We start from the raw sequence: 13,788 nt of genomic DNA, 5'->3' as shown, positions 1-13,788 counted from the left end.
AGTTGGCTCCACACAAGCTCTCAAAAGTATGAGGCGAATGGTGGAGGACACATTGAGCAACTGTGAAAAGTAAATGAAAACCTCGACCCCGAGAGTAGAGGCAAAGGTGGAAAAATGGGCCCCTGCTGATATTATGGGCCCCCTACATATTTGGAAGTACAGGCCACGAATTCTAGCGGAGAGCGCATGAACTACTAAAACTAGTTGCCAAACTTCACTGTACAGTGCGCAGACGTAGTAGCTGTCATGGTTTATGAGTAGTTGAGCTGTGAATTTTTTGGCTGTCATCAAAAGTTTGAAAAGTTAGTGTTTACTTGAATAAAACTCAAATTTCTAACATGTTATTAGTAGAACTAAGGTAAGGTACGTATTTGACTTGCTGTTGGGATACCGTTTTACGTTAATTAACGTAGGTTGCGAAGCAAACTAACCGTAGGCAAAATCGTTTTTACCAAGATGGCGAGCGTGGATATATGGGCCCCTTTTGCCGCTGGTATTATGGGCCCCGTAAAATCAATCAGATATTGCTACTCTTTATGTTTCAGATGCCCGAACACATCTTGTACCCCCAAAAAAATCGAAACGGCAATCGTGGGACAAAGCAAATATGGCAAATACTATTGTAGCTATTAAAGAGAAAAAAATGGGGTTGAGAAAAGCGGTTAAAGTGTACTCTGTCCCTCGTTCTACGCTCCAAAGGCTTTCCACCGGTTGTACCACAGGGACTTGAGGACGAACTGGTTAAATATCTTCTCATTATGGAATCCAAATTCTACAGCCTTACCAGAAATGACGTCAGGCGCAAGGCCTACCAGCTTTGCACAAGAAATAAAAAGTTGGTGTTTCTGTCCCTGATGTTGACGACGCTGTATGTCTATTTTGTGAAGGGATTTTTTCAAAGGACACAAAAGGTGAACTTTGGGTCCAGTGTATAGCCTGTGAGATGTGGGCTCAAAAGGAATGCGCTGGATGCGAAAAAGATGCTTATGTGTGTGACTATTGTAAATAGGCTAGGCGTAGGCTGTGAAAATCATCCCACCAGTAGACTAATTAACAACGTTCAGAGTGAATCTTTCTTTCATTATACAGAAAAAATAAATAAAATTGTATTTTTCAAATTTTTGTTTCTTTTTATTTCAAACTATCTTGGGGCCCATATTACCAGCACAAATTCTTGACGAGACAAAATGCAGAGTATCAGCAAAAAAATAAAATTTTGTTTTAAATATTAAAAAGTTGGACCAAAACATGTCGTAACTATTGCAGGACGTAATAGAGAAATGTTTTATGTTAATTTTAGGTGATTATACTAAAAATAAAAGGTGTTATATAAAAAAAACAGAGTGGGGGCCCATTTATCCACCTTTACCTCTAATTGTAAGAAGTACCACAAAGTTGTACTTGCATACATGGAAAAAATACATCCCTGTATAACAGCATAGTTCTCTTGAAAAGGAAAACGCTGTACTCCTATATGTAAGTCAAAATTAACCCTGAAGTAGTACATGTAATACAGTCTTGTAGATGGGATAAATCTTTTTGAAACACCCTGTACTAAACACTACCTTCTCACGCCTCGCCCGAATCTGACATGCTGAAGAATGGTACTGTTTGCAATCAATTTGTGATTCTTCGCTTAACCTCAAATTAATAATGAAAACAGTCTGATAAAAAGGATTATCTGAATTAATGTTCAACACATATGTGACATTGGTTAAAATGTTCGATCTCGTATTAATTCAAACTGTTATTCGCAACGCAAAAGGAACATGCAACTATGTACACTTGTGTCTCACGCTATAGCTGCAACCAGTGACCTTGTACAGTGACACGTTGCGGAACAATAACAAGAGTCGGGTACGTACCGAATATGAGCTATTCATTGACGACCGTTGTTCTGGTACACCAGTCAATCTGGGTGTGATTTTAGGTGGTTTTCCATGTTCGTCAGATCTGATTCTCTGTCTCCACTTGAGGCTGACAAAACACAAACAGCTGCAATACAAAAATTCAGAGAAAAGACGACATTTTTCGATCTTTTCTTTGCAGACTGCAATGATTATACGTGATAAGGTAAAACTGTGTGTTGGGCCGTGATACACTCATTTTTCGTTTAATGTGCTACACGAACGAGCACCTCTCACGTGTTCATCTTCTAAATTTTCAAAGGAATGAGGACAAACATGAACACTTCAGAAACTTTCAGAAAAGCAACACTGTTACTTTATTCCAACTGGCGTCTACCCAATCGTTTCAAACCCTGCAAAGGTTCTCCCACGAAGCTGTGAGATGAGATGCAAAGGGGGTTTTGCTTCTATAGAGCCTCATTGCATTAATTACGCGACGTGTTCATTGTGCATAACAAATCTATTCTGTGCCAACTACGTTCACACGACACAGAGAATATGTATCCGATTCGCATACAATAAAGTGCAAGAATGACAAAGTGTACTCTAAAAGGTACCGCGGAAAAACGGGAACTTTAAAACTAAACGAAATGAATAGCGTGGTGAGATAGTACCTATTAGTATTTCATTGGGATAATAAGGACAGGGCAGCCTTTAAGGATATCAGAAGGCCTTACTTCAGGGGAAAAGATGGGACTACCAACACTGAAAATAGCTCCATCTAGAACGATCAAGAGTTTAAGCATAAAACTGAAAGTCTGAATGTGTGCCTTCCTGGTTTTCAAATAATCCTACAATCAGTGTCACTATTCGCTTGGTTTACAGCAGTGACATCTGAACTTTCAAAACAAAATCATAAATAGCTACTTATTGAGATATCTCGAAGTCGTGAAAAGTAAATTTACGGGCTGCAGGTAATCCCAGTATTTCCCTGGAATGATTTAGAGAAAGTACAGAAAACCTAAAACTGAATGGCCGGTTGCGAATTGGTTCAAATGGCTCTGAGCAGTATGGGACTTAACATCCTAAGTCATCAGTCCCCTAGAACTTACAACTTCTTAAACCTAACTAACCTAAGGACATCACACACATCCATGTCCGAGGCAGGATTCGAACCTGCGACCATAGCGGTCGCGCGGTTCCAGACTGAAGCGCCTAGAACCGCTCGGCCACACCGGTCGGCAACTGCGAATTCAAATCTCGATCCATCGGAATGTGAAGTCACCTCACTCAATTGTCGGAAGTTGTAGCAGTATTTCTCAGCGCTTCACAGTGCTGGGACATATTCCTGAAAACGTCGTGCACATTAAATCCGACAGAAGTAGAGGTAACTTTTGAGAAATGCTCCAAATCTATATAAATACTGAATAATCAGTCGCATTTCACAGAAATAAGAGCATTTTCTGTTTTAGAAAGAGATTTAAAACGCAAGCGCTTTTCCCATTTTCATGTGCAATGGTACCTCTTGTTGTAAAACACGCTGACACCTGACGAGAAGTTACTGCAAGCAATTTTTAAACGTATTTGGCATTAAAAAAAATCTACTTCAAAGAGTCATATCTGTCTACTTTCTAGCCGGCCGTGGTGGTCTCGCGGTTCTAGGCGCGCAGTCCGGAACCGTGCGACTGCTACGGTCGCAGGTTCGAATCCTGCCTCGGGCATGGATGTGTGTGATGTCCTTAGGTTAGTTAGGTTTAAGTAGTTCTCAGTTCTAGGGGACTGATGACCAGAGCAGTTGAGTCCCATAGTGCTCAGAGCCATTTGAACCATTTTGTCTACTTTCTCAGAATTAGTCTTCCGTTTCACTAACAGAAAGACCTTATTCATTTTAAAATACTTGTTGGAATGTATTTCTTACTGTAGCGTGTTCTAAGAATTGTTCCTGTTTCATTCAAGGAAGTAGAGTGGGGAGAATGTTTGGTTATACGCCTCTGCGTGACCTGTTATTAGTCTAATTTGATCCCCACGGTCTCTACAGGGGATGAAGACATTCGTGAACCCCATTTCTTGAAAGTTTCTTGTGGGGTTTTGCTATATGTATCGCCAATTAGGCAAGTCTAGGGCCATTCACGGCCCCAATTCCTGAAACACTCGATATTACCGGTCAGTCTGATATGGGACCTACATATTTACGCAGTGTTATAGAGTACCGCAAGTCGTTTAAACGTGTTGTAAGGTATGTTTCCTGCAAACAATCTAAATTGCTATTTCTATGATAATAGTGTGTTCCCGTCTTTAGCACTGTCAGCTTACATGTTTCTACATGAAGTCATAACTGTCAGTCTTTTCGCCTACGCGATATTTTCTCAAAACCTTACTGGAGGTTCCTATAAGTTTCATTGGATAGAACGTCATCATACAAAACCTCACAGTTTAGGAAAGGGAAAAAGAAGAAAGATTAGACTTTGAAGTCCCACTGATTTTGAGAGTATTAGAGACTGAACAAAATCTCGGACAGGATACTATTAGGAACGGAAGTCGGCTATGTCCTTTTCAAATGACTCATGCCGGCATTTACTTCACTCGATTCAGAACCAGTACAACTAAACATGAATGGCCAAAGGAGGATTCGATCCCCGCTCATCTCAAAAGCGAGTCCAGTGCCGTAAGAGGGTTGTAAGCTTTTAAAATTTCAACAAATTTTTTTTGCTTAAAATGTTCTCTGTGATTTCTGTTTTATTGTACTGTTCATTTCAAGTTCGCCAGAACTTCGTTATCGCACTACAAGGCGATTTGTGATTAAGTGTCTTCGAAAACCATTCACAGCAGGGTAAAAATTGCACGTCTTGGCCATTGTGGCAGCGTGTAATTTCAACGACGACTTAACCGGCGTTATGGAAATTACGAAAGTGCTCGAACTTGAGATAGAACCAGCCTGTCACAACTTCTGTACAAAAGCGGACGAAACACGTATCGAGCGAGCTGAGCAGTGGATGGCAGAAGCTGCCATGGTTGCCACCAGGAACACCATCGCCGCGAAGAAGATGGAGGAGGACATGCTTTTGAATTTGTAAGGATTGCTGTATATTCCAGGGATCGCTGACTAGAGATACGTCTAATTAACTTCAAAAAATGTGGCCCAAAACATTAAACGCACTTTGCTCGAAACCATATTTTTGATAGTGGAACATAACCTGAGAACGGTACATACAATTTTATCGGAATTTATTGCCGACATTCTGAATTGATTTCTTATCAGCGTACGTAGCCCTTTAACGGTACCCTCAAAAGTCTGTTTTCGTGCACGCTTTTGTCTAGATTTTGTGGGTGAAGAAAATGATGTTTGTTTCAACATGTCAGCATTTTACTAGAACTTAATATCTTTCAATTATCCTATGTAATAGCTCTCTGCAACAGGGCATTTTCCCTGATAGACTGAAATATGCTATTGTTATACCTTTGCATAAAAAGGGGGATAGATCTGATGTCAACAATTACCGTCCAATCTCCCTTCTAACAGCTTTATCCAAAATTTTTGAGAAAGTAATGTATTCAAGAGTAGCTTCACATATCTGTAAAAATGAAGTACTAACAAAATGTCAGTTTGGTTTCCAGAAAGGTTTTTCAACAGAAAATGCCATATATGCTTTCACCAGTCAAATTTTGAATGATCTGAATAACCGAACACCACCCATTGGGATTTTTTGTGATCTCTCAAAGGCTTTTGATTGTGTAAATCATGAAATTCTGCTAGACAAGCTCAAGTATTGTGGCATGAGTGGGACAGTGCACAAATGGTTTAATTCGTACCTAACTGGAAGAGTGCAGAAAGTTGAAATAAGTAGTTCTCATAACATGCAAGATCAGTACATTCCTCAAACTGGGGAACTATCAAGAATGGGGTTCCACAAGGGTCAGTCTTGGGTCCTTTGTTGTTCTTATTATATATTAATGACTTGTCATTCTATATTCATGAAGAGGCAAAGTTATTTCTCTTTGCTGATGATACAAGTATAGTAATCACACCTGACAAACAAGAATTAACTGATGAAATTGTCAATACTGTCTTTCAGAAAATTACTAAGTGGTTCCTTGTAAACGGACTCTCACTGAATTTTGATAAGACACAGTACATACAGTTCCGTACAGTGAATGGTATGACGCCATTAATAAATATAGACCTTAATCAGAAGCATATAGCTAAGGTAAAATATTCCAAATTTTTAGGTGTGTCCATTGATGAGAGATTAAATTGGAAGAAACACATTGATGATCTGCTGAAACGTTTGAGTTCAGCTACTTATGCAATAAGGGTCATTGCAAATTTTGGTGATAAACATCTTAGTAAATTAGCTTACTACGCCTATTTTCACTCATTGCTTTCATATGGCATCATATTTTGGGGTAATTCATCACTGAGGAATAAAGTATTTATTGCACAAAAGCGTGTAATCAGAATAATAGCTGGAGTCCACCCAAGATCATCCTGCAGACATTTATTTAAGGATCTAGGGATATTCACAGTAGCTTCTCAGTATATATACTCTCTTATGAAATTTGTTATTAACAACCAAACCCAATTCAAAAGTAATAGCAGTGTGCATAACTACAATACTAGGAGAAAGGATGATCTTCACTATTCAAGATTAAATCTAACTTTGGCACAGAAAGGGGTGAATTATACTGGCACTAAAGTCTTTGGTCACTTACCAAATAGTATCAAACGTCTGACAGATAACCAACAAGTATTTAAGAAGAAATTAAAAGAATTTCTGAATGACAACTCCTTCTACTCCATAGAGGAATTTTTAGATATAAATTAAGAAAAAAAAAATAAAAATAAAAAATAAAGAAAAATAAAAAACACAATAAAATAAAGTTGTTATATTAACTTAAGTATGTTGTTAAATTAACCTAATTATGTCATGTATTGGAAAATTCGACTAGTTCCACATCATTACGAAATATCGTATTCATGATCCATGGAACTTGTATTAATCTAATCTAATCTAATCTAATCTAGTCTGTATTTTGACAAAAAATACATTGGGAACGACTTATACAAAATTATCTAGTATTCTGTTACGTGTAAAATAGGAGGACTTCGGAAATTCCCGCCGATGGCCAATGTTCCGGCTGCAAGGGCTTGTTTCACTGGTTCCAAGAAGCGTCCGATTTGGACACAAAAATGATTTCTTAAAAATAAAAGTGAAAGGAATCAAACTATATCATCAGATTTTCTATTTTACTTGAAAAAAAGATATATCTTCTATTTTTCGTTTGTTCAAAGAGGGATACCCCCTTAAGCTGCACCACCTACCCCGGTGATGGCGGAAATTCTGAAATTTTAAGGAACATAATATCAACAATTTAATTGCTTACGACGCATATATCCGCCATGAATTTGCGCTTACCCTGTGCTACTGTTGTATATATGCGGCAGATGCCAACAGTGTCAGTAGCACGAATGCAGGACATCTACATGTCGATGTTTTATCACAAAACGAATACACGGCATGACCTACAGCGATTCATGAGGTTGTGTCACACAACGTTTATTATGGCACATGTAAGGCAGAGGAAGCTTTATTCGCCCTTCGCTCCTATATATGGGACTACTCTGCAGAAGCATTTTACAAGGTTGTTCAAACTTGTGCAAGAGCGTACCGCTAAACGCGGAAGTACGAAGGTTATTTGAGGATAGAGACGGAGAAGATGAATTTACTTTTCTTTCATCTTCGTATGAGTCTACTTTGGCTATTGTCAATCCTGCTCATTCAGTATCTCGAGGCCGAGCAAATCGTTCTTCGTAGTTCTCGCGCTCGCCTTTCAAGAGTGAGAAGGCTCAAGATTAGGTCTATTGGTGGGTTAAGTTGTTGTGAACTTCGGTCCGAAGACTGGTTTGATCAAGCTCTCCGTGCTACCTTCATCCTGTGCAAACCTCTCCATCTCCGAATAACTACTGCAACCTACATCTTTCTGAATCTGCTTACTGTATTCATGTCTTGGTCTCCCTCTACGCTTTTTACCCTCCACGGTCCCCTGCAGTACTAAACTAGTGCTCCCTTGATGTTTCAGCATGTGTCCTACCAACCGATCATTCGTCCAGCCCTCCGTCGGACGTTCGAGTCCTCCCTCGGCCATGGGTGTGTGTATTGTCCTTAGCGCAAGTTAGTTTAAGTTACTCGTAGATTAAGTAGTGTGTAAGCCTAGAGACCGATGACCTCAGCAGTTTGGTCTCATAGGAACTTACCATAAATTTCCAAATTTCCATCGTCCAGTCAGGTTTTGCCACAAATTTCTTTGGTCCCCAATTCTTCCTAGTACTGCCTCATTAGTGACGTGATCTACCCAGTTAATCTTCAGCATTTTTCTGCAGCACCACATTTCAAAGCGTCTATTCTATCTAAACTGTTTATCATCCAAGTTACACTTCCATATACGGCTACACTTCGTACAAATACTTTCGCCGCGCGGGATTAGCCGAGCGGTCTGGGCGCTACAGTCATGGACTGTGCGGCTGATCCCCGCGGAGGTTCGATTCCTCCCTCGGGCATGGGTGTGTGTGTTTGTCCATAGGATAATTTAGGTTAAGTAGTGTGTAAGCTTAGAGACTGATGACCTTAGCAGTTAAGTCCCATACACACATTTGAACATTCGTACAAATACTTTCAGAAAAGACTTCCTTGTACTTAGATCTATACTTGATGTTAGCAAATTTCCCTTCTTCAGAAACGCTTTTCTTGCAATTGCCAATCATTTTGTTGCCCAAATAGCAAAATTCATTTACTACTATAAATGTCTCAATTCCTAATCAGATTTCCTCGGCATCACTTGATTTAATTCGACTACATTCCATTATCCTCGTTTTTCCTTTGTTTATGTTCATCTTATATATCCCCTTTGCGACACTGTCCAATCCGCACAACTTATCTTCCAAGTAGTTGTTGCCTCTGACAGAACTACAGTGTCATCGACAAACCTCAAAGTTTTGATTTCTTCTCCCTGTACTTTAATTTCCACTCCAAATTTTTCTTTTGTTTCCTTTACTGCTTGTTCGTTAGACAGATTGAATAACATCGAGGACAGGCTACAAGCCTTTCTCTCTCCCTTCTCAATCATTGCTTCCCTTTCGTGTCCCTCGACCTTTGTAACTGCTATCTAGTTTCTGTACAAGTTGTAAATAGCCTTTCGCTCTCTGTACTTTACCCCTTCTACGCTCAGAATTTCAAAGAGAGTATTCCAGTCAACTTCGTCAAAAGCTTTCTTCAAGTCTACAAATGCTATAAATGTAGCTTTGCCTTTCCTTAACCTTTCTTCTATGAGAAGTGGTAGGGTCAGTATTGCCTTTCGTGTTCCTACTTTTCTCCGGAATCCAAACTGATCTTTCACGAAGTCGGCTTCTACCACTTCTTCCATCATTCTGTAAAGAATTCGTGTTAGCATTTTGCTACCAAGACTCATTAAACTGACAGTTCGGTAATCTTCATACCTGTCAGCACCTGCTTTCTTTGAAATTAGAATTATTGTATTCTTCTTGAAGTCTGAGGTTATTTCGCCTGTCTCATACATTTTGCTCGCCATGCGGGGAGTATGAAACAGAAAAATTCAGATCCACACTCACTTCATATTAGAACGTTTGTACTGACGAAATTCTCTCGTTAAAGGGTGCCTCGCTACCAGCCAGTATATTCCGAAGAAAGAAAGTCGTTTTGAAATAAATACCTTTTTATGTGTGACTGTTCAACTGGATTTATAATGGACTTCTTAGTACAGCGAGTGCAATGATAGGAATAATTAGTGAAGGTTGTCTAACAAAAATCGAGCAAAACATTAAGAACGCTTCTGATACGTTATTTGGGAAGAGAATGGTCACTATCCAGACAAGTGGTACACGAGTCGATCTATTCCAGTATTTACGCAACAGAGGACCAGAAGAATACACAAAATTTCAAACTCAGGTTCCAGTGAGGAGGAATGGAAATCAGCTTGACGAAAACACTAACTGCGTTAATGTAGTAAGACAGAACGAACATACGTACGTTTTTCAAATATGATACAGCTCAACTGGTTTCATCGGGAGAAAAGGCGGCCAAAGCAGTCTCGAGAAACTGAAACTGAAATATGTATTGGACTACTGTCAACCAATGAAAGCGGTAGACATGGTACTGGTACTGAGTGAGTTCGAAAAAACGTGGAGTTGTTTAAAAGTTAGCCGGCCGGGGTGGCCGAGCGGTTCTAGGCGCTACAGTCTGGAACCGCGCGACTACTACGGTCGCAGGTTCGAATCCTGCCCCGGGCATGGATGTGTGTGATGTCCTTAGGTTGGTTAGGTTTAAGTAGTTCTAAGTTCTAGGGGACTGATGACCTCAGAAGTTAAGTCCCATAGTGCTCAAAGCCATTTTTTTGTTTAAAAGTTATTTGTTCACACATTGAACATAGGTGTAATAAGGTCTTATACAGCTTACCAACAAGGGGACAATAAGGACTGCCCCTCTTTGAGTTTCTTTATACCTAAGTCAGTATGTTGACATAAATTTCCTAAGGCAGTGTACTCAATTCTCATAAAATCGCCTTTGAAATTTAGAAGATTTCGGAGACTATTGACCTCAAAATATTTCGAGTTCATTAACATAGCTGCCGGTAGTTTAATGCGTGGCGTAAAAGTCTGAAGTGTGAAGTCGTTGAATCGAATCTCGTTGAAAGGAACATTTTTGTTTTACTTGAATTTCCTATTTATTAAGAAATGGAAATGTTTGTTTACAAATAATGTACGGCAATCTTTGGTGAAATTTGATGCCCTTTTGTGAAATTACAAATTTGAGTAAATCAATACTACTCTGCAATTTCTAAAAATGAGAAAGTATTTCATTTTCTATTTTATGTTTTGCAGTTGTGTACTAAAATTTAATTTATCATAATTACTCGCATTTTCATGCGATTAGTAATGAAAAAAGAAGGACGGTTTACTTTACTTTTACTTTACATTTTTTCTTCAGTTTACATATGGCAAGGGTCTTACCGGCCATACGCCAGCTCTACGAGCCCCCCCCCCCCCCCCCCCGCCCCCCGTTTCTTTCTGTGGAGTGCTCTGTGTCGATTTGGTGTCAATGTTCGTCGTAGCAGTGTCTATCTGAATGTTATCTCGCCACCCAATTCTCGGCCTTCTTCTTCTTCTCCTTCCATCTATTGTCCTCTTATGTTACGTTCATTTAAAAATGTGATCAAATATTTGTTAATTAACATTTCCATTTGTTAATAAACGTGGAATAAAAAAATAAAAAAGTTGCTTTCAACGACATTCGAACCAACAGCTTTACTATTAATAGACTTTCAGCCTACACACTTTTCTCCGGCTACCAGCAACTACGTTAATAGCAGCAAATACGTTAATAAGTTCGAAATGTTGTTTCATTAACAGCGGTCAGAAATGTTCTAACTTTCAAAGGCGATGTTTAGAGGCCTGTACGTGAAATGAATCAATCGATGTCTGAGTTTCTTTCTGCTATTGTTCATGTAGTTACGGAGAAGCATCACCGAGAAAGAACAAAATCAAAGGTCACCGATCGAAGAGGAAAATCAATTGCGGCTACGAGGGAAGTTCTTTCCTCGAATTTTTTAATCGTTAGAAAATAAAGCCACTCTCTGAGAAGATCACGTCGTTAGCAGCAGAAGAAATCGCGATATTGTAGACGTACCGCGCTGTGCGACAGAAATGACCATCACAGTACCACAAGCGCACTGTAGACGTGAACTCAGAAGCGAAAGGGGTAACGTGTACACTAATGGCACGATTATATTGCTCTGGGGAACACAAGAAATTAGTTTACTTGTATTCGTCCGCTATCTGAGTAAATTCGCTAACATTTCGCAACGTTCTGTGCACTGATAGACATACTATACTACCCTGGGGAACATCAGAAATTAGTTTATCCGTGTTCGCCGGCTGTCTGAGAAGATTACTAATATATTGCCAACGATCTGTACGGCAATGGTCCGATTATACTTCCCTGGGGAACACCACAAATTAATTTATTTTTGAACGCCAGCTATACGAAAAAATTCACTAACAAGTAAACCTACCCAAGGGATACACATCGATTTTGATCGGCTCCGAATATTACGCAGCGTAAACAAAATAACAGACTTACTTTTTTACGTGCTTAACATGAATACCGTTGAAAAGGTAACAGATGTAAAAAACACTTAAAGTAAATGGTCTATGGTTTTTAATGTGCGTTACGACGGTACACCAAGATTTCTCGAGAAAGTCACTATTTTCGAAATCTCCCCCAATCCCACTTTTTTTGTTTTTCGTGTCGATATGTGACCAATAGCAAAATATGTAACATCGTTAATATCAAATTCAGTTATATATGATGAAGTGGTAGTCCAAAGACGCATTTGTCAGGAATGAGCTAAAAATATCTCTGCATTGTTGTACACGCGCTCGAAGAAAACAAATGCTCTATTGGATGTATTTATCTGGGAAAGACTTATTAAACAACCCAGCATGAAAGCTGGCACTGAAGCGTACACACATGTGTACAGTAATGGTACTATTATACTACCCTGGGGAACACCAGAAATTAGTTTATCTGTGTTCGTAGGCTATCTGAGAAATACATTGCTAGCTTATTTCTAACAAATGGATCTTTGGAATATAACTTCATCTTATATGACTGGGTTTGACATTAACTAGCTCTACGTTTTGCTATTAGTCAAATGTCAAAATGAAAAATAAAATATTGTGGAGAGGGGATTTCGAAAATTATTACTTTTGCAACAGGTCTGAGTGCACCGTTGTAATGTACATTAAAAACCATAGAACTTTTATCTGAAGTTCTTTTTTGTACCTGTTATCGTTTCAACGGTATTGATTCAGAATTATTAAACTCAATTTTTTTCCGCGTCGTGTTTCGCCCTCTTAACGGCCGTATGGACAGGTATAAAAAAATACATGCCTCTTACTTTGGAACCTTCAACATCGCAGCGCGTCAGCAATCGTTGCTTAATATATTAAAAAACTAAAAAGCCGCCTCGATTGCGACAAAGTTTTATGAATTTATTTGTAAAAGTATAGACAGTAGAAATTAAAATGTCCTGTGGTGACTCTCCTGCTCCAAGTCGGCCCGTTTAACGTCCTACCCCTCTTAATACCTCTTATTTTGCTCTACACTACAACATGTTCAAAGCCTATCAAAATCGAAGTGTAGCCCCTGTGTAGGTTTACTTGTAAGATTCCGCCGGAGTTCTGTCCTATAGAACAACCCCTCCGAGCGGCAGTGACTAAATAGGAATTAAATGAAGAGCCTGCCAGGTGAATTATGGAAGCTAGGTATGGAGGAGAGCGCGGTTACCTGCGAGTAGCGCCCGCATCTGCCGCAGAGCTTTGCCGGCGCTGGCGGCGTTCTCCTCTAGCGGCGATGCGTGCAGCTGCGGCGCCTCCATGTTGCACTCTGAGCGGCAGGTCGGCGGCGCCCACAGTAGTCGGGCTGTGCGTGACGTCACACGGTACCCACGGCTGCAGCTGACTGGGCGGTAAGGTGGCAGCGGCGGGGAACAGCTCGCGGACAGCGTGGTAGGAAACCGAGCCGTACCGGCCGAGCGAGGTGGCACGGTTGACTCGCACTCGGGAGGACGACAACTCAAATTTCCGGCCGACCATTCAGGTTTAGGTTTACCGTTGCGCCGAGAAACAGCTGAAATCGTTAAAACTGAACGTAGCTCCAGGCACGATGGAATCCCTACGACATCCTGTGGCCAATTTTCGCTTGTGAACCGATGTTCTAACTACAATCTACCGTAGATCCCACGAACAAAAATCCGAGCCCAGTTGTTGGAAGAAAGCACAAGATATACACCCGTATGCAAGATGGGCAGCAGAACTGATCCACAAAACTACCATCCAATATCCTTAACATCCATTTATTACAGAATC

At 40.0% G+C, this 13,788-nt stretch overlaps 1 protein-coding gene across 1 annotated transcript in view; it reads right to left on the bottom strand.

The window, feature by feature from the left end:
- The window catches only part of LOC126234863 (clavesin-1-like), a 173,475-nt gene extending 160,177 nt beyond the window's left edge, over positions 1-13,298 (bottom strand). The window contains exon 1 of the mRNA XM_049943604.1: positions 13,208-13,298. Coding sequence (XP_049799561.1) covers positions 13,208-13,298 — 91 coding nt within the window. The remainder of the gene's footprint in view (positions 1-13,207) is intronic.
- Between the last annotated feature and the right edge of the window lie 490 nt (positions 13,299-13,788).

This window comes from Schistocerca nitens, chromosome 2 (assembly GCF_023898315.1).
Source record: "Schistocerca nitens isolate TAMUIC-IGC-003100 chromosome 2, iqSchNite1.1, whole genome shotgun sequence".
Classification (NCBI taxonomy): domain Eukaryota; kingdom Metazoa; phylum Arthropoda; class Insecta; order Orthoptera; family Acrididae; genus Schistocerca; species Schistocerca nitens.
This window is presented reverse-complemented; position numbering and strand designations above follow the sequence as displayed.